At 43.0% G+C, this 21,079-nt stretch overlaps 2 protein-coding genes across 2 annotated transcripts in view; one reads left to right on the plus strand and one right to left on the minus strand.

Moving 5' to 3' along the window:
* LOC146196503 (uncharacterized) overlaps positions 1-3,207 on the minus strand; it is a 35,426-nt gene extending 32,219 nt beyond the window's left edge. The window contains exons 1-2 of the mRNA XM_084598260.1: positions 3,025-3,207; positions 1,668-1,785 (exon numbers count right to left, since the gene is read on the minus strand). Coding sequence (XP_084454386.1) covers positions 1,668-1,785; positions 3,025-3,095 — 189 coding nt within the window. The 5' untranslated portion in view covers positions 3,096-3,207. The remainder of the gene's footprint in view (positions 1-1,667; positions 1,786-3,024) is intronic.
* Positions 3,208-3,635: 428 nt separating this feature from the next.
* LOC146196505 (succinyl-CoA:acetate/propanoyl-CoA:succinate CoA transferase) lies at positions 3,636-20,618 on the plus strand. The gene is made up of 7 exons (XM_084598266.1): positions 3,636-4,053; positions 9,303-9,455; positions 11,886-12,125; positions 13,144-13,332; positions 14,176-14,391; positions 15,937-16,074; positions 19,600-20,618. Exons 1-7 carry the CDS (start codon positions 3,879-3,881, stop codon positions 19,911-19,913), a joined length of 1,425 nt encoding a protein of 474 aa, XP_084454392.1. The 5' UTR covers positions 3,636-3,878; the 3' UTR covers positions 19,914-20,618.
* The last annotated feature ends 461 nt before the right edge of the window (positions 20,619-21,079 follow it).

A 21,079-nucleotide genomic window follows, 5' to 3' on the forward strand; every position in this document is an offset into this window, starting at 1 on the left:
AAGCAACAACTACATGCATGTACGCAAAGGGTACACAAAAATATAGCAACAGCTCCGCATTGCTCAGTAAAGTACATCGCTGCAAAGTAATTTGCCCAGACTGTTGACAGCACAGAACACACTGCTGAGCGAAATTATCAGATTCCGCTGTGACATTCATCACTGATGCATTTATGATACTGCACAAACAAAATGCGCATGATTGCTCCACACATTTTTTTTCCACGAGGAAAAATATACAGGCAGCTGAAGAAGCGTAGTGCTTCTAAATCACAAACTTTACAACTACAAATTAATTTTGGAAGGCTTATGACTCATGAGGTCTTAATGTCCCGAAGTAACTCAGTCTACAAGAGATTCCAAATAATGTTATGCTGAACATCAACTACGCGCTTATTTTCAACTATATGCTGTTACTGAACATGTTGTACACTGTTCAGTTAGTCGAGCAAAGTTCTTGACAGCACTGTAACGATGAAGTGGACCTATTCTAGTACCTCCACTGAAAAAAAAACACAAGAGGTTCAGTTCAGAAACATTTTTAACTGCTAAAATTGAGACATTTTTCACAAAGTGTAGCACTTCTGTAGATGTCATTATGCAGTAGCCTGCATATATACTTATCATGACATCTACAAAACTCTCTCTTTTCATTACAGTTCATTTTTCTAGATCCAAATTTTGCACAAAAATCATGTGCAAGGGTCGACTATGTATAGTAGAACTTTTGATGCCAGCACATGCCTATTTATTTAATATGTGCATAAGGCAATCCCCGCAAGGTGAAGACCATATTAAATAGGATAATCTTGCCATTTACGAAATAGCTCTCCTGACCTTAAATAGTAGAACGAAGACCCAGACAAGTGGCAGCCCCATTTTCAAGCCCAAGATCAGAAAAATTGTTCTGTGGAGTTTCAGGAAGCCACATGGCTACAGTTGGGTGTGTGCTAATAAGTTAACAATCGCTTATTGTTTAATTCCTGAGGCAAGGATGGAAAAGCATTGTCGCCTTCAGGACCCAGCCTCAGAGAAACAAGTTCATAGAGTGTGAGTCTCTGACATTTGTTTAGAAAACAGGGGTGGAATTATGCACAATCACATCATAAATGCTGTCACAAACCTGTCAGTCAGTCCCCGCTCCTATTGGTCAACAGGTCCATCGATCAGAATCAACCAACAGAAGCAGGGCTAACCAATCGGTTCGTGACGGATTAGTGATAATTTTTGTGATGTGATCGTTGCGTCATTTGGACTCTGAATGCGCAAACCCTTGCTCTTCTTGATGCGTGCCTCCCTGCTTTTAAGAACATGCTGAATCTGCCTACTCTTTTGAAGGGTTGGCCTTGCGTAGCAGTTTCCTGAGCCCTGTGAATGCACAGCTTCAGAATGTAAACTGCAATGCTTTAAGAGTAAGAGAAAGTAACAGGAAATAAAAAAACCACTTTAACACACAATAGCAAGCTGCAGCCTAGAAGGCATCATTTAATTATCAAGTGGTTTTATTGAAAATCATTAAAATAATGAAGAAATAGATTTGTGCCAGCTGCAGCATCTGCCACTGCGCTCAGAGGCACCCGAGCTGTAGTGGTACACAGAAAATGTATTGCTTGGGTAAACGAGGATCTACCAAAAATGACTGTGGCCAGTCAGCAAGTTCGTCATACCTCCTTGAATCCATTGTACTGGTCACAGCTTGGGCAGTCCCAGCAGTTAATATTGCCATATGGGACCACTGTCTGCGCTCCGCAGAACCAACACTTCACTTTGGCTGAAAACAGCGGCCTGTGTAGAGAATAAAGAAAAAAATAATGGAATATTTAGCAAAATGCAGTCAGTATACGATGGCTTAGTTAAAATGTGTTGCTACAGTTATTACCAGGACACTTCCACGAGAACAGATATAAACACACAAACTATGTGCACAGTTGAGAATAAAGAAAAAAAGAAAGGAATATTTAGCAAAATGCAGTCAGTATACGATGGCTTAATTAAAATTTGTTGCTAGTTATTACCATGACATTTCCTCAGGAACAGATATAAACACACAAACTGAGTGCACAGTTAAACAAGGCATTAGCTGCCGAGTTCCACAGACAACCGTGTGTGAGTGGAGACACAGATATTCAAGCCATACAGTCACGAGCACAGTATCACAGTACCGCACATCGAACGCAGTTGTCAATAATAATAATAACGTTTAGTTTTTCTGACCAGGGTCGGCAAATTAATGTTTTGTCTCCCTTTCCACCGCCTTTCGTGATGGCTCAGTGGTTAGCACGTGCGGCTGCTGAGCCCTAGAACGAGTTTTCAATCCCGCCGCGTTTCGATGGCGGCGAAATGTAAAGACGCCTGTCTCAAGTCTTTCACTCCCACCCCTTTTTTTCACGGCTGAGTTCGGATGCCCGTCGTGGAGACGGTTGGTCCGCCCTTTTCTTTCCTCCACAGCGTTCCGCAAAACCAATTTTCAATTTCATCGCAGTGCATTAACAGCAGCTTTGGTCACGTAAAGAGCTGTGAACTGATGTGGACTAGCGCAGAAGTGAACACCGCGGTGACCTTGTTAGTAATCGATGTAAACAATCAAATATAATGTAGCTGATAGCACACCGCGGCTTCAGATGCTGCAAGTGAACCATTAAGTATTGAGAGGGTGATGCTACGATGAAAGTTGTTTTCCCATCGACAACAGTTGCAGACACAAGTCGACAGACGCGGACAAACTCTCCTCGCCGCCTACTACATATCGAACCATGTAGAAGAAAATCACAACCTCGTGGCATCTCACATGCGCCTGCTTTAATTGCAAGCATTCAAGTCTTCGTAAGCGCCTTACAGCACCAGGTGGTGAGGTGATGAGACCGGGCGCTCCCGTTCTGAAAGCGCGAAGACGCGCGGGCACCGCACGTGGTGGGTCAAACCAAACGCGGAGTTCGCGGCGTGCCGGAGCCCGCAACACTCGCATAAATAATAAAATAATAAGGCGAGGCAAGTATCGAGGTTTGAGCAAAAAGCTAATCTCACCGAATTCTTTTGTAGGAGTACACAAGAACGGGAACACATAGTGTGGCGCCTATTAAAACTAGAGCGATCATTGCGAACGCAGCGTTAACTTTGCAGTGTCCGCTGAAATGAAACACAAACGACAAACAACCGCGGCAACACTCCCGCCTTGCTTTGTCGAATGAACGGACAAGAAAAGAGAGGGCAATTGCTATGCACAGAACATAGACATATAACATGAGCGCACGGGAAACATGAGTGGACGGATGAACCAGGCCGGCCGGCCGAGCCGTTTGAATCGGACAGTGCGGACAGCACGCAACGAGGGGCCCTTCGGCACCCGCAAAAGCACCCTGTCATCTTTTATTGTTCGCTCTAATTTATTAATAAAGCTTTGAGGCTTTGAGCTGAAGTAATTTTTTAGAACTCTAATAAACTTTGTTTTAATGGTAACTTGTGTTGATTTCATGTCGTTTCTTTTTTGTAGTGTTGTTGATCACGACTTAAAATATCAACTTTTTTAATGTAACTGTTATTTTGTTTCTTTTATTTTTACGAACGCCGTTATTAATTATTAACGCGAAAAAGAGCACGAATGTTGCGGATGTGACGTCTTCAAAAGGCAACGAGCAGACGTCAGTTCCCGCATCGAAAGTTACCGACGGTCGTCGCAGGTGTTTAGGTATTTCTGCTGATTCTCCTTCAACAGCCAGGCGTTAGGCTTTCTTACGTCGATAGAACTACAGCCATCTACAGCGCGCCGTCGACACTGCGATAACGACCGGACATATCGCAAAGACAACTCCGCCTCCGCGTAGTGTGCGTCGTGCCGCGTCTGACAGACTGCGCGCTTTCGTGCTCATTCAGTTGCAGCGATGTCGTTCAAGTCCAAAGCTGCCTCCCTTTGCCAGCGGCTCGTTCGTTCGAGCTTGGCGGCGAAAAACGCTCACCGGCGAGGCTACTACTCATACTGCAACGAACCTTTTCAACCACTGAAGCGCGAGCCGAAGTGGGTGAAGGCAGAGGAAGCGGTCAGCGCGATCAAATCAGGCAAGTTACTCGGTACCTGCTGAGATTGTTTTGCAGTCGCCTAAAATGAACGGCACCGGAAAATTGTCATCTGGGCACGCCTTTTCGTTCTCGCACCTTCCTGGCTCCTTTTTTTAGCGCGCCGTACGCAACGGGCTTTACGGGCGTCCTCGAGCAGAGTTGTAGATTTCATAGGGCACCTATCGCCTTTCGATTGCGGCCATGAGGCCAAGTACAAACGCACTCGCATCGTGCAGCTCAGATATTGTCTTTTAGTTTCCAGCAGAAAATTAAAATTTATGATTAGAAAAGTTTAGGTTGTGTCAGTTTGTTCATTGTTGCGGAGGAAAAAATTCTTCCCTCAACAATTCTTATACTTTTTACGTGTTTTGTCAGCGCGCGTAGGCTGCTACCGAAAATGCCGAAGACCCTTTGAGTTTGTAATTGCTAACTATAGCTAATTCTTCGTTTGTAAATCCGAATGTTCAAACTTGATCCTTGAGCTACAAAGCTGTAGCGGGTGTTTTTTACTGCAAAACGAAGCTCGATTGGGCGTGTATCCGTATTCTTTGTATGTGACCTTGGAGGCATGAGTGCCACGAGTTTCCATTTGTAGGGATTCGACGCGTAAACAACGAAGATGTAGGTGCACAGGCGTCGACGGTTCGCTTTTCATTTTCCGCGCAAAGGTCAGCCGGTTTGAATATACGACTCTCTACGAAGAAAGTTGTAACTTTGGTAAAAGAAAAACCGGGCAACCTTCGTTACACGACCGCGCTTTGACCTCGTACTCGTTAACGGCGCATGTCGCACGCTTCGCTGATTCACTTAGCGAAAGAAAAAAAAAAAGAAAAAGAGAGAGAGAGAGAAAATGGAAGCAAGTGGAAAGAAATAGGAGAGGGGAAGAGAACAAGAAACAGAAACGGGACTGGCAAGTCCTCAGGCTGCATTATTCATCAGCCGCAGAGAGATTCTCAGGTTGCTGCTGCACCCTGGAATATATATATAACAAAATGTCATTTATTGCAGCATGTGTGTGCAGTTTCCTGTCGAACCAGTTCTTATCATTTGAAAGCGGTGCAACAAAAGTCTCAACATAACAGCGTGGTAACAAATTAAAGGAACAGTGGCATTACTTCGGGGCAGCTGGCAGCTCTCAGGAGGAAGGATTTATCTTGAAAATGTTTTTACTGAACTATATCAGTTTAATTATAAATGCTTAGTAAACTGAACACAATTTCTGTGCTGCCATGTGTGCCGCTTTTTTTTTTAAATTGCAGAAGCCAGAATAAATCTATGTCAAGCTTTGGTTCTTGTCGTGAATGCAGCCGAGTGTGACTAACATACTTCTTTATGCAATGCTCATAAAAAGCAAAGCAGCATGTGGTACAATGTGCAGTAGAGTGGAGAGCTGGGCCAGTTGGTACATATTGGTAAGGATTAAAACCAGCGGAAAGACGCAGACAAAGAGAGAAGCACACAACACAACACACCAGCGTTGTGTTGTGTGCTTCTCTCTGTCTACGTCTTTCCACTGGTTTTAATCCTTACCAAGGGGTGCAATGTGTTATCGTTTTTACATAAGGCACGGCTGCTCTTTAATTTTTAGGTAGCTGTCGTCAAGCAGATGAAATGACTACCATTAACCCGAACTATGCACAGTAGGCCTAAAAAGGAGTTAGATTACCTCTGCTGTACTGAGAGCCTTGACGGTCCTGCTGATAAGGCTCCAGAACTTGTTTTGGTCACATGACTGCCTATCTTTTTGTGTTGGCATGCAAACAAGAGCTCGCTTTCGGAGAGCAAAAAGGAAGGCAGGAGACCACTTCTCTGTGAATGCGAGCCTCTCGAAAGATAGCGCCCTGTACTTTAGCGCTACTTGTGGCTGTGTCACCTTCACTTTATTCGCTCAGCTAGTTCATTCACACAAGCACTCTTCATACTGTACGCGGGACATGTTGTTCGTGGTTTGTGGCAATTTTGCATGAAACACCTGAAACTAGTATTAAATGGAAGAATGTGAAATTACTTTTTTTTTTTTTTTTTTGTCATTTCTATCCAGTTCTGGAGGAGGTGATGTGCAGTGCCGTGGAAAATGGCCAAGTTATATTGGGCCATAAAAATCCTAAAAATGAAAAATTTTTGCTAGCATTGCTTTCACTGCGCATTGATAAAATAACTTCAGAAGGTCAGGAGTAACTACTCAAGCAGTGTTTCAGAGAAGGAACAAAAACATAAGAATGTTGAAGCGTGGTGAACATGATGTTCAAAACGCTTTTTTTTTCCACCACATTAATATGGTTTTAAAATATACAGTTACCTTTTTGTAATGAAGCACTTTATTGTGGACTTCATATGCATGCACTATTTAATTTGTCACAACACTCAATTTCTTAAACTTAATTGAAACTCAGTTTTTAAAATCCATATTTTGCACTTATATGCTTATGCTTGGTGGGGAGGCAATGTAATGTTTTAATTTGAATAAAATTTAAAGTCAAATCAATTCTTTGTAAAGGTGAGAAGGACGGGCAGTATGTCAAGTGCAACACAGAAAGTGATCCAAACATCGGCAAGGCTGTTTCTTGGACTAGTTGCTAGTGTTTGCTCATTTTGACGAAGCCTGAAGCACTTTGTCCTGTGTCTCACTCACATCCCTGCCTTTTTTTGCGCTTCAGGCTTTGCCAAAATGAGCAGATCCAAACATGTTCCTGTCACAGAAAGCTCTTTAATAAATAACCTTTTGAACTCTCATTAACTCAAATGTGCTAGCAAGGAGTGTGCCAGTTAATCAGTTTTAGATGTCACTTGTGAAAAGACCCCGGAGTAGAGCATATTGTACCGGTGTGACAAAAGTAAACGGAGCACGCTTTTTTCCTTTCTTTGTGTGTGTTGCATAATTGAAACTGGCAGTTGTGGTACTACGTGTGAACTGGGAGTAGACGCCAGTGCCCTTTCACTTGGACAAATATTGTTTTCTTATCTCCAGTGCAGAAGGTACGATTTTAATTTGAACGGAAAAGCGTGCTCAGTTTACTTTTGTCCGCACCTACATAACAGAGATGTGAATGTATGGCTGAGTGGCATAAATGCCATTTTAGAGCAGCTGTGACCTAAAATGCAGCCCTTGACAACATTTGACTATTTGCTTCTTTATGTGTGTGGTCTTGGCTGTCATGCACACTGCATAGCTTTTACAGTTCTTGTTCTTTTTTTGTGTGTGTGTGTGCAGAATTTCGAACGTTTTTCTTCATGGCAATAGTACTACGCTGTACTGCCAGCTTACTTTGGCACTGTGAGGTACACTTCGTTCATGGCAGCCTGACGTGGTCATAGTGCAAATTACAGTGATGAAAGCCTGCACATATCTTCTATGCATCAGGAGTGCCTATGCATCAGGAGTGCCTCTTTGTGGCTTTAGTGTGTGTGTAGCATGCCTAAAGAGAAATATTTTTCAGCTTCTTTCTAAGGGAAATATTTTTGAGGTGCTTTCTAAACAGAAGAGTTTTGCTGTAGGGCGTACTTCTGTCGCGGTTCCTTCTGGCAAAACGAAGAACAATGGCAATCTGTGTATTGTTGTAGGTATCTTGGGTATCTTGTACCTGCGCAACAGATTACAGGGATACTTCTCTAGGATCTGGAAGGGGAGTATGCAAAGTGACCTGTACGAGCAGTGTCACTTTCTATCTTTGAGGGCAGAGTGCTTCTCTATCATTTACGTTGGGAAGATACGTTTGCACAATATTGTCCATGTTGTCCAATAGTGCCAAAGACTTAGCAGTGCTATAGTGGAAGCATTTATAACTGTGATTAATTTGCATCTTTCTGTGAGCTGCGCTTAGAGAGAGAAGTTGGTCCTCTGACTATTTACTTAGTTCCGGTGGACACATGTAATTGAAAAAAGCTGCTTTTAGAAGTGCTGTGCTCATGTTTTGGGGAAAGCATCTATTCCAGCTCCTATTGTTCCTTAGGAGCAGATTATGATTGCGTTCACATTTGAAGTACTATAGAAAAAATTACTGGTTTAGGCTTGTGTCGCACTGTGGCTTCCACCTGCCACCTGCATTGTTTGGTGGCAGGGGGCAAAATTGAGAGGGAAATTTCCCTCCCTGCTTGTAGGGGAGGTGCTGGGAGGTGGCTGCCATGTAAAGAACCTCCACAAATGACACAGCGAAGAGTAGAATAAAGTTGCTCAGAAGTTTTCTCAGTTAAGTTGAGCAAAGAAGCTTTTAATGAGGAAAGAAACACATGGCAAACTATATAATGAAACAGAAACATAGAGAAGGAGCAGAATAGAAATGAAAAGCAGGAGTACCTAATACTAATACACTATTATTGCATAATTTTAATTAAGTGCTGCCGTAATGTTTTTATCCTAATTTGTTCACTGAAACTTCAGTGACTTTTCCTTATTGTTACATTTCATTTGTTTTACTCGGTACAGTGCTCTTAGAGAGCCCCTTAAATGGTTCTTGCCATAAAATTCTATTGCAAGAAGTCCATACAGGTGCGTCTTTGTGAGCATTGTGTCAAATTTTAAAGCTTTGCATAGAGCCGATAATTTGCAAATAGTTTATAAGAGGTGCTCCTGACGACCACTCACAACCGATTTAGCCTACACATATCTGTGTGCAAATCTACCCACTGCCAGTGGGGCTGCTGGGTGTGGCCGCTTATTAGACACTCCCAAGTTACACAGGCGGGACTGAGCATGGTGGGCCTCTGTCACTGCTTGTTTTCTTTCTTTCTTTTTTTTTTTTTTCTTGCGCACCGGCTTGGGTTAAATTGAAGGGTGAGAGGAGGTGCACCACTTTCGATAGCCAAATATTCGATGCTTATTAAGCTAGAAAATTTTTCCACTGTGGAGAAAATTGTTGGGATACCTAATGCGCATGCGCATTTTATAATTTTAGTAAATAGCTTTTTATGGGCCCTTTAATATTCTTCAGTGAACATACTGAGTAGCTCTGTAATAGCGAAAGTTGACAGGTTGCATGAGCAAGCATCAGTGTCTTTTGGTTGCTGTGTATCTTGCATTAGCTTGTTTTGCTTGAGTACTTGGGTGTTGACCCAGTTTTGCAACAGGCTTTAAGCTGCAAGGAGGAGGCAGAAATTACAGCAGGGATGTGTTTTCTCTAATTATCATACTGTGTGTGTGTATGTGTGCGTGCATGTGCATGCGTGTGTGTGTATGTGCATTAACACCCTGAATTTAGGACACCTGTCCTCGAGATAAAGAGAGGTTGGCTGTGCTCTTTCATTGGCTGCAGGTGACACGGTGTTTGTCCATGGAGCAGCAGCCACTCCAAGAGGTCTCATTCCAGCCATGGTGGAACATGGAAAGAAGGCTGGCCTCAAGAATGTCACTGTCTGCCACATCCACACTGAAGGCGCTGCCGAGTACAACCATCCAGACTGTCAAGGTGCGTGAGAGCCTTGACAGTCAGGAGTGGTAGCCAGCGCATTGGCGTCGTTAAAAGAAAATTGGCAGTCAGTTTTTGCCAAGAGCGAAAGGGCTCAGAGACAATTGATATTTATTTTTCACTCAATGAGTTTTGAACATTTGAAGCGAAAGCTTCACTACGCCATGTATCAGCCAAGGTCAACCTGTTCAGCTACTTGACCTTCAAAAAGATGTTGTGACCTAGACCTGATTAAGTGTAAGTGTCCATCATTCTGTGAGCGGTGTCCACCCAAAAGTATGCCGTGCCTTCCTTTCTCCAAAAACTGGCCTAAAGAAAAAAATATAAAAAGTTACCTTAGCCTGATTAAGCATAGATGCCCACCATTTCATGGTGTCCACCCAAAAGTCTCTTATGGCGGAGCTTGAGATAACCTTGGTTAACACAGCTTTTGTTAGTATCGCTAGGTTCTAGCCATGCTTAAACCCCCACAGTTTTTTATTATACACGCAGTGATTTACATGCAGCTCTAAGCTGAGACTGGCAGCTCTAAGCTGAGACTGGCAGCTCTAAGCTGAGACTGCACATTGGAAGCCTATGTGTAGGAATGGTTAGAAAACTGCCACCTTCACCTGATGATGTCCTGCTAGCTTTCTACTTGTCTCATCGTTTTTTTTTTTTTTTTTTTTTTTTTTTTTTTATTTCCCAGCACGGCATTTCGTTAGTCTCTTTCCACAGAGTGGCAAATATAAATTGTGGACATGTCGTAAGAAGACATGACATAAAGAGAATCCGCCAACTATAAAATCAGAATGCTTGTTATACCTTACACTGAGCAAAATGTAATCCATATGCAATTTTATCTGGAAGTGTAAAACAGCCATGCCCTTCTCTTTAATTTAACAATATCTTATCAACATTACCTAGACAAGTTGCTTGTTTTTATTTTTTTAAGCATTTTTAAGCATGATGAGAATAACTGCTTTTATGTGGTAGAGCAACACTGTAGGCTGTAAAGTGCACCATTGTGAAGGGTGCTATATTAATTTCAGTCGAATGGTTTTTTTTTTTAAGCAGCATTTAAATATCTGTGCAAGGGTGTTTTTGAAATTTGCCCCCAGAATGCTAGATAAGCGTTTGGCTCCTGTTCACCTGAGGCATTGCACTAAGTAGAGTAGGTCAACAACGTAAAAGCGTTTGATGTCGCCAGTCCTCCGTGTTTATGTCTTGGTAGCACTAAGGATGACGCAAGCTTCTGGTGGCAGGGGTTGCTTCATGAAGTGTTAAAAGGCAGTGGTGCCTGGCAGAGCAGAAGTGAATGAAAGCAGAGCACAGAGATGCAAAAAAAGGGGGGGGGGAGGGGGGGGAATGAGGAACTGAGCGGCCGTTCTAAATATAGTGAGGTAGAAGCTTTGATTGATGCGGGCCATGTCCTAAGGGGGACCAGAATTCACGGTTCAAAAAAAAAGAAAGTAAAAACAAACCTCACCTTGGGAGCGTGCCAGCTTGCTGTGTACTTGCTTGCGTCAGTCAGTGCGTCAGTCAAGTGTTTGGCTAGTCGCAATAACTGGGAAGGTACTCGCGTGTGCTGTAGTCTTTTTCTGTTTGTCTGGCCCATTAAAGTCTGGAATTCATCTGCCACTGCGTTTCGTATATGCATCAGTGTACTGAGATATTATAAAAAAATTTAAAAAAAGGGCCAGTTTAATTCCTTTTTTATTTGCCTGAAACCTATGAAGACTTTTCCAAGGGGTGGCTCATATGTAATAAATTAATAAAGCACTTTCACGAGGAATTCACTGTGGCAGTAGTAAACAGAATAAATAGACCATTAAGTGCATTTCAACGAAGGCATTTTGGTTTCATATTATAAAATGCAACAAACATTACACTGTATGCAAAGCTGTGGCCTTTAGCCACCTAAAAGTAGACAACCTGTGTGCCACAGGTGACACCATGTTAACTGGGCAGAGTACAGCCCCCTCGTTCTGGAGCACGATGCAGTGAGGAAGGTCGCAGCTTGAGGAAGGCGAAGTATTTAATCACCCATAGCTCCATAGAACCAGAAGGTCTGAAAAGAAATCTTAACATGAAAGGGCTCCTTAGACAGGGCTGCCCATTCTTACATTGGTTTTTCAGGTCAGACAGCACTGCTTCAAGGGCCCTTTGGGTTAGTATAATTTGGACAACAGTATGGTGGATTGTGGAGCTAGTTGGTTAAACATGATAAAAAGTTCAGTAGAGCTGAATTCGGTGGTAGCTTTCAGTGTTGCTTCAAGCTGAGGTCATATTTTTATGTAGCATCAGCAATTTGCCGAAATGCTTCCCTTTACACTAGCAGTGATTAGTCAAACTTACTATCGATTTTCAGTGCTATAAACGTAACTTGTAAACATATAGTGACTAACTGTATTTCCTTGGTTTTGATGATTGCTTTTGTATATTTTGCAGGCATGTTCCGCAGCATGTCATTCTTCGTTGGAGCCAACTGCCGGGAACCCATCAACGCTGGCCGGGCAGACTTTGTCCCCATATTCCTGAGTGAGATCCCACAAGTCTTCCACCGTGGTGTACTCCCTGTCGACGTTGCCTTGGTGCATGTGACCCCACCAGATATTCATGGCTACTGCAGTTTGGGCACCAGCGTTGACTGTGCACGGGCAGCTCTCACCCATGCCAAGTATATAATTGGTAAGAATGTGGCCCAGAGCATTTACCAAGTACAGTCTACTGTCACACATGTTGACCAATCAGTTCTGGATGCTGATCCTATATATTGCAGGGCGAGCTAGCTTTGTCAGTCTAGTTTTCCTGGTTTTGCATCGTCGGTGTTGTCGTCATCCCATCCATTTGCCCCATTCCTTAGCCAAATGATCAACAGTTACATGCACATATATAGGGCTTCTGGTTCTGTGACACAACCACTGTACGCTAGTGGCTTCCTCGTCGCAAAGAAGCGGATGGCGACTTACCACCAGTTGTCGTGAATGCCTCAATCGCTGTCACTATTATCGCGTTAGTAAAGCGGCTGGTCTCCAGAAAGTTTCTCAGTCGGGAGTATGTAATCATGCTGGGAGCATAGAAGATGGCTTGATAGTGTTTGATTTGAGGAAAGAGACATCCACAAGTGATTTTTCAAATAAATAAATAAATGCCATCTTTTGTATTACTTTTACTTTTTCTGTTTTAGTTTTGCTTAAATAGGGCAAGTCCACTTACTACGAACTTCAGAGACAACAAACAATCTAAATGACCATCAAGTTCATAAGTGGGCTTCACTGTATGTATGTATGCTGAAGGTTGTCAGAGGCTTGATCTGGACTTAACGTGCAATATTGAGCAGCTTGTCTCTTGGCATTGCACTGAAACAGTAACATAATAGTGTTATAGAACAAGCGGGCTGCCTGAGGCAAGAAGGTTTCTTGAACTCATTCATAATAGCCTTCTAAATTAACTCTTTTTAAAGCATGCACCTTTAGTATCAGGTCAGTGTCTCTACCTGTCTGTTGAAAGTTTGATATGCTTTTGAGCTTCGAAACTCATTATCTTCTATAGTGTCATTCAGTGCAGTTTCATATCTGGTTCATTGTTTTATGTTCTGTTTGTAGCGAAACTTTATTGTCACTTTTTTTTTTTGCTGAATGTTTAACTTGATCATTTTGAAGCTGCCTCGTGGAAAGGGTACATGCTGTACATCCGTTGTGTGCAGGGCAGGTAAACGAGCACATGCCCCGCACCTGGGGTGACGGAAACATACATATCTCGCATTTTGATGCCCTTGTGAAGCACGATGCCAAGCTGCCAGAGCACAAGCCAGCTGTGCTGACTGAAGTCGAGAAGCAGATCGGCAGAAACATCGCCGACAACCTGGTCGAAAATGGTGCCACGCTGCAACTCGGTAAGGGTGGCAGCTGTTCTGTTCTGATAATGCAGTAGTCTCCCGGCAATACAAAACTCTCAGGGGACAGAAGGGTTGTTTGAATAATGTGAAATTTGAATTAGGTTGAGCCCTTTAAACACATCCAATGTGGACAGGACCACAGTGCCATTGTGAACGAATCTGGACATGTGTGTTAGGCAAGTTCAAAATGTGATACAAGTTCAGTGTACCGTACAAGGACAATTTTGCATGTTGAAAAGTGTGGACATTGAAATAAACCGGGCATTAGAATATACCAGATGCTCGAGTTAAGCATCTTGAATAAATCGAAGTCCACTGCATTGGGACAATTTTGCATGTTGAAAACTGCAAACATTTTACACTTCTAAATTAATATGTTCCAAATTTATTTAACTGTGCACTTAATTTTGCTGCAGTTAGTGGTGCTTACATGTTCTATGAGTGCTTGTTGGCTCGATGCAGCATTTCTGACGTCACTGCCCATAATATCAACAGTAAAGTGTTGACAAACTTTTTTGTTGACTTGTTAGAATTATGTATGCATTTTGTGCTGCAATAATTTGTTGTCCCATTTGCAGAATGAGTTCAAACCCCTTCATGTACATGGATTTTTTAAAATCTTTAGACCCTTGATTAGATAGAAATAAGCTCTATATTACTTTCTACTCTTACTTTCACATAGATGGTAACACATCTAGAAACACCTCGAGCATGTGCACTTTCTCAAGTTGCGGTGAAGTTCTGTCAAATGTACAGATGCCTTTCCTGGCTCTGTTTTGTTATTGGTCCCTCTTTGCACCATTAGTAACTTTCGAAACACTTTTGTTTACGATATTCCAGGTATCGGCTCAATTCCTGATGCTGTGCTCAGCTGTCTCAAGAATCACAAGGACCTGGGTGTCCACTCGGAGATGTTCAGTGATGGTGTCGTCGACCTTGTGGAAGAAGGCTGTATCACTAACAACAAGAAAGTTATTGAGAAAGGAAAAATTGTGGGCAGCTTCTGCATTGGCACCCAAAGGCTGTTTGACTTCATGAACTGCAATGCCGGGCTTGGTTAGTACGACTTAGTTATTCTGTGTAGAATCACACAACCCACTTGCCTCAAGTAGCTAAGTGCTGAGAGACAAGTAAACTAGGTTATGAAGACTCATGGCAGTTTCTGAGGCTTTAGCTTACGTTTAGGTGCATACCTTGCGTGTGGTGTTCCAAAGTTGGATATGGTACTGTGTAGTAAATATTTACTGCCCTTCTTTGTTTTTAGCGCATTTTGAAGTTGTTTGGTTTGCATAGTGCTTTTAGTGAATTCAAACTATGCATTTTGTTGCCCAAAAAGTGAAGCTTGTATAGATAGGCACTCACAGAACGTCAAGTTAACTTAAAATTTATTGTGTAGCCACAACATGTGGGAATACGACAAGTACTTCAAGCTATAGCCATTGTATGATCTGCAGGTACAACATAGTACCGTATTTTCTTTTTATAGTCCCTAACAATGTGTTTCAGCACGGAAAGTGTACAGTGCTCTTGTTCAAGGAAAAATAGCTGCCATTTATGGAGATGGTTAATGTTTGTAGAAGAGAATAGATGGCTTAACACAGTCAGAATCGTGTCAGTGATTGACGGGCTGTGGAACTTGGTGTGCCATATTTAAATAACTGTTATACATGACAGCCTTGTTCAGCAGAAGGCTTTTTTTTTATATATTTAGATAACTTTTCATATAGTTAGACAAGCTTGTGGGAGTTTGTAAACTTCTGCAAGGCGTCCCAGAATGCTACTCGAGGGTTTATTTAATGAGAACTCGTGCATGTTATGGGAATGAAGCTGAATGATATTGTTACTGGTAACCTAGAACATACAGGTGTGTTTTAAGGTAAAGGGGTATTTGTGGGACAACATCTGCAGAGGATACATCCATAGCTTTGAAGACAGTCGCAGCACTCCTGCTGCCGACCACGTGTACCTCACGCCAGCCATGCAGTGCCTCTTCACCCGCAGTCGGGTGATAACTGTGCACACAACGCCTACACCTTGTGTGTCGTGCAGTCTTCGTTGTCATCAACAGGGACAAGCGGTCTTAAGGTTATGCCAAACATATTGAAACATCTCTTGTAGAATCTACACACATCTGTGTAGAGGTTATAAGCTGTTAGGAAGCAAAGGCACTGTAGCACTCTTATAGTAGATGGACACTTGAACCATAAACCACAAAAGGTGGGATTAAGGAGGCACTGTAGCACTCTTATAGTAGATGGACACTTGAACCATAAACCACAAAAGGTGGGATTAAGGAAAAGAGCAGAGATCTTTAAGAAACAGGAATGTTCACACTTGCTCTCGCCAGGTTTTGAGATTTTTACACAGCATCATGCATACACAGTTTCATTTTTCAACTTTTGGTTTCGCTTTCATATTAGTTAACTAAGGTAACTAAATTTTAAAGCACTAGAGGTGTGTTGGGAGATCTAGGAGGGTTTTCACATAATGGGGTAGCTACTTCATTCAGCATTTTATCATTGCTGCTTTTCTGTGAAGGCCCTATGTAGTCTGTGACAGACGTGCAAGAGGTTGACGCAATTTTCTCCATTTTTCATGCAGTGATGCTGGATGTCTCTTACGTCAACAACCCTCAGATTATCTGCCAGAACCCAAAGGTCACTGCCATCAATTCTTGCATTGAAGTTGACATCACCGGTCAGGTTGTGTCAGATTCCATTGGCACAAGGATTTACTCAGGTAATTAACCTCGCTATCAGTTGCTACGGCATTTTAGTGTGAACTTTCTTGTTTACTGGTGCATTGTCCCGCACTTTTGAGCTAGATTATCTGCCGAAATTGTTCTACACGCATTGCTATGGTGTGATTACTCCTCCATCGAGTCTTCTCTAAAGTATGGTGCTTTCAGATGTTGACTGGCTACTTTACTGGCTGCTCCAGGGAAATTTGAACCCAGCTCTCTGGCATTTTTTTTTTCAGCATTCAGTTATTCAGGCTTTTTAAATTTATTTCCCCATTTATTCGGCATGCAAAAGCGCTTTTTAGCTGAGGAACTTTTAGCCAAACTTGTGACGTCGGGCATGATTTGAGTTCCACGATTACATGGGTGGAACGTGCAGCACCACATGCGACGTTTGCTTTCTTAGCCATTTGTACAGTTTGAAAACTGGCGTTCTTACACCACTCTGAAAAGCCCACTTCAGGTCATAAGTGTATCATTTTACCGTGCTTAGTGTGCAAATTCCTGGAAACAATTTTAGAGGTTCAGTCAGTGATTTCGCTCATCGTCCATTTGTCCTCGCATTATGTGTATTACGGTGCATTGCCACAGGTACTTGATAATGTTTATCTTGGCAACACCTGCACGTTCAAATCGTTGAAAAGGCAGTTATCACCCTGGACTGCCTTTTATTTGGGTGTACAGGACTCCCGTTAATTCATGCTCATGAGCATGAATTAACGGGAGTCCTGTGAGCAGTTTTGTTAAGGAAGTGTCTGAACTTAACCCGAAGTAGAGCAACATTTGTTACACTTCCTTCCAGCCAGCTGCACATATAGATTTGCAGCTCAGGTTACATTTATTATGATTTTATCACAAACACTTTGGATGCTGAACAATCATAGTCACTCACGTAACTGCGTTGTGGGTCGCAATGCAGTCCGGTATGAAAAAGGCACGTCACCATCATTCTTGCACTAGCAGAGATAGTCTGCATCGCCCGTTCGTCATGTAATACGCGATGCCTTCCACAGGTAGGTGCGTATATGCAAAGTGTGTCCTCTTGTTGTCTTGAGGCTTTCATTAAAAACTCGAAGATCTCGTTTCCAACTGATGCGGTGTCAACATGCGCTACGTGGTGTAGAGATGCCCAGATATCTGTGCTACGTTTATTGCATGTGTGGGGCACAGAAAGGTGCTTAGTGTTCTTCTTCATGGAGTTAACAGCTCACGTTGCAGGTGGAGCGAGACTAGACAGACACACAAGGTTGCACTGCTGGCCACCTTAGCACCAAAGCAAGATTGAGAGTTAAAATCAGTCATCCTCTCCCTCGAAGGCTACTTTGATTTTCGTGTTGCATATATTTGAAAAAAGGGCGAGGAGGGGGGAGTTTACCGCATATAGTACTAGTAGTGATCTTTTTATTAACCCTCTCATGCATACGGGCCTCACATGAGGACACATATTCATCCTGCTATAAGAATTTTTCACTTGCTGGGAGCGTGTCGCTAACCACATGGTGTGTCCAGCTGAGGGCATATCAAGTTTCCTAACATGTTCCACAGGTGGCACTAGCCTTCAATATTCTTTGAAAAACCAGGTTCTAATGGGGATTAGGAGGCTATCGAATGATCGTAAGAAACAAAAAATAATTCATCGATAGGCAGTGGCTCTGACCGAGTATAAAAAATATATGTGCAAAGTGCAACCCTTATTTAATGTCAGCCAGTTTTGTTGTCGCTTTTTTCTTGGCTAGGCCTGTATACATAGAAACAAACGTGTCCTAAAATGGGGACATGCATGAAAAGCCTAACCTCATTTGTAGCGCCACCTAGCAAAAACTCACAGAATTTTAGGCCTGGGCTCAAAGCACCTGTATTTCCCCCCCGCTTTTCATGAGCAGTGCAGGCTGTCTAAGCAGGAATTTCGCTGTGTAGCACTTCCATTGACCGTGGAAAAAATAGCAGTTTTCCAAAATGTCTTCAAAGCGGAGTGTCCACGGAGGAAATCGATGCGAATAACGATTCTGAACCAGATTATTGAGAGATCTTGGCACTTAAGCAGCTCAGGAGAGGAGGATGATGACAGCGAGCCTCTACATGCTAACGGTGCTTCAGTAAATTCTGGCCTAGGGGCTGCCCCGTGGGTTTCTACTGCAGGAAAGTACAGCGTATTGTGGATCGCCCATAAAAACGACTGCGCAGGGAAGCCCGTTAGGTTTATTGGTGAGCACAATGTCAACATGCGTGACGCACATACCGATTGGCCGTAATTCCAGTCTTTACTTTAGGATGTTGTTTTCCAAAAAAGTGTGTATGCAGTTAAAAAAGGCAACAGGAAAGAGAGCAGTGTAACTGATGTCACCAGGCCGCACTCCATGGAAGTTTACAACAAATGCATGGGGAGTGTCGAATCCTGGATTTCTTGATTGCAAGGTACAGAAATAACATCCGGAAACAAGAAGGGTTACACGAGAATGCTCTTTCACCCACTAAATGCGGCATTTGTGAACAGGTCGATGGTATGGAGATGCAACAAATGCAAGAAACAAGTTGTGAACCAATTTCAGTTTTGAGATCGCGTTGCCAAGGAGCTCATAATCCGCGTTGAACCAGCACAGACCCTGATGCGATGAGACTGCTCATCCAATGATCCTGCGCCAGCTTCTATATAGGAAATAGTGCTCCACCATGTGTCTCTGGGAAAAAATATGCGATGTCAGGCAGCATTTCCTAAACAATAAGAGTAACCAGAAGCAAGGCAATTGCTGTCGAAGTCTAGCTTGCCGTAGCAAGACAAGGCACTTCTGCAGTCGCTGCAACGTCCCTCTCTGTACAGAGAGCTCAAGAATCCTTGCATAGTGCATAAGCGGCGTGTGCAAGGCCCATCATAAACCTTTCACTTTAAATTGTTTGTTGTTCTGTTCCGGCATGAGTGCCCTGTATTATTACAGATTTGGTTTCGTACTTAAGCCGATTACCTCATCGCCCACCTTACGACATGACATCCTCATATGAGGACACATTGAAAATATAAGGAGGTTGTTGATTACTTTACAAAAATTTTTTCGAGAGCTTTGTGGCCTAGGGAAATATTTTTGGGTGAGAAAAAAAGATTTCATTCACTGTATTTAATTCATGCACGAGAGGGTTAAGGTGAAAGCCTTTGCAGGTTCATGAGATGCCGCGAAATGTCAGCGAGATGATCGCAATAAATTCCGACGTCAATACAATTTTCCGGTAAGGACGTTGCAATTGGTAATGATGATGAAGCCAGAGAAAGTAGTGAAATTATGAGCACACAATCATTAAGTGAAGCTAAGCGCAATCCTGTAATTTTTTGCAGATGTATGCCGCTACATTCAGTTCACATTTGCAGTCCTAGTGTTTGAATTTTGTCATGGTTTCTTCATTATTCTGTTATGCCTGTCCTGCTTGGGTCTTAGAGCCGGCTGCACTGAATGAAATCAGTACTGAACAAACAAGGTTGACGAGTTAGACGTTGCCATTGACAAATACTTTGTGAAACTTGTTGAACCTTGCAGGTTTCGGCGGGCAGCTCGATTTCCTTCGAGGAGCGGCCATTTGCCAGGACGGCAAGGGCAAGCCCATCCTGGCCATGCCATCAGTGTCCGCCAAGGGTGTGAGCAAAATCTGCACTTACATCAAGCAGGGCGCGGGTGTTGTCACAACCCGCGGTCATGCACACTACATAGTCACAGAGCATGGCATTGCATCGCTGTTTGGCAAGAGCATTCGCCAGCGTGCCCACGCCCTCATCAACATTGCTCACCCCGATCACAGGGAACAGCTCGAGAAGGAAGCCTTCGAGCGACTCAAGTGTATGCCTTCTCCATAGACTACGCACTCGGTACTTCCTTTTCCCAGGAGATTTCACGTACAACTCATTTGATTTCGCACCTAAAAGGCAGCATTTGTTGAGAGAGTGGTCCCAGGGAGGCCTCCTGCATTGCCAAGCAGGCTCTCGGCACAGTCTGGACCAGTTCAGTAATCAGCAACACCGATTTACTGTAACTTTGCTCTAGTAGCCATCCTGGCCCATTTTGCATCTCTTCAGAGGTGCATCAAAACCAGGTATAGTAATAGGCAGTGGTTTCTACCGTGCTGTTTTACGCGAATTCGACCATCTTTCATTTTGTTTCTTGGCTTTCGAAAATGTGTGAATGTGCCATTGTTATATATAGCTCAATAAAAGATTCCTGCTGCCATACATTGAGGTGGGCATACATTTGTAAAAGATTTCATTGCATATTCACTGTATAGCAAGCAAGCCGGATCGGCCTGCTGCAACTGCTTCGACAAGACTGCACTTCGCCAGTTTTCGAGGCTGCCTAAACTGTACTTAAAAATGACCCTTTGGTTAATTTTAAGGGGTGCTGAACTACAGGCATTACTTGGAACCCCGTAAAATTGCAGCTTTTAATATTACCGGTTCATTTCCCCCTCCCCCAATTTCAGGGCAGTTTTATAAAATGACATTTGTACAATGAGCACTGTTATACAAACCTGTTTGTTGAAGAATAAATGGCAATATTTTAGCACACTCACTGCTGTCTTCTTTAATTAGGGGAAGAAGTAATGGATATTTATTGTCTGTGTGATACAAGTTTACACAAACTCTTCCAGGTGCCCAAATAGATATAAAATTACAGTCACCTCGCGCATCACAAAATGTACACCATGGGAGCAGGCTGGGACAACGCTGGCCGGGGGTGGCCTCTGAACAATTTCGCTATGCTGGGCGGGACATTAGGAAACGTTAAGTATAGGACAAGGAAGAACTCCTTGTCAGCTGCAATTTCTCCTGTCCTTTGGCCCAGTAGGCACTTGCAAAGAAATGGGGAAATTACTACACGCGGCCATTCTCCGTGCCGACGCAAAGTGTTCGAGGAGGGAAAACAAGTAAAAACAATGCTGCATTTCTTTTAGAAGGCACCTGTCGGCAATGTGTTTAAAATGAAGATAAATAAAGAAGGTACTTCAGAAACGCAACTTGCTAGTTGG

The sequence above is a fragment of the Amblyomma maculatum genome, chromosome 3, assembly GCF_055883805.1.
Source record: "Amblyomma maculatum isolate TAMU_Amacu chromosome 3, ASM5588380v1, whole genome shotgun sequence".
Lineage (NCBI taxonomy): Eukaryota > Metazoa > Arthropoda > Arachnida > Ixodida > Ixodidae > Amblyomma > Amblyomma maculatum.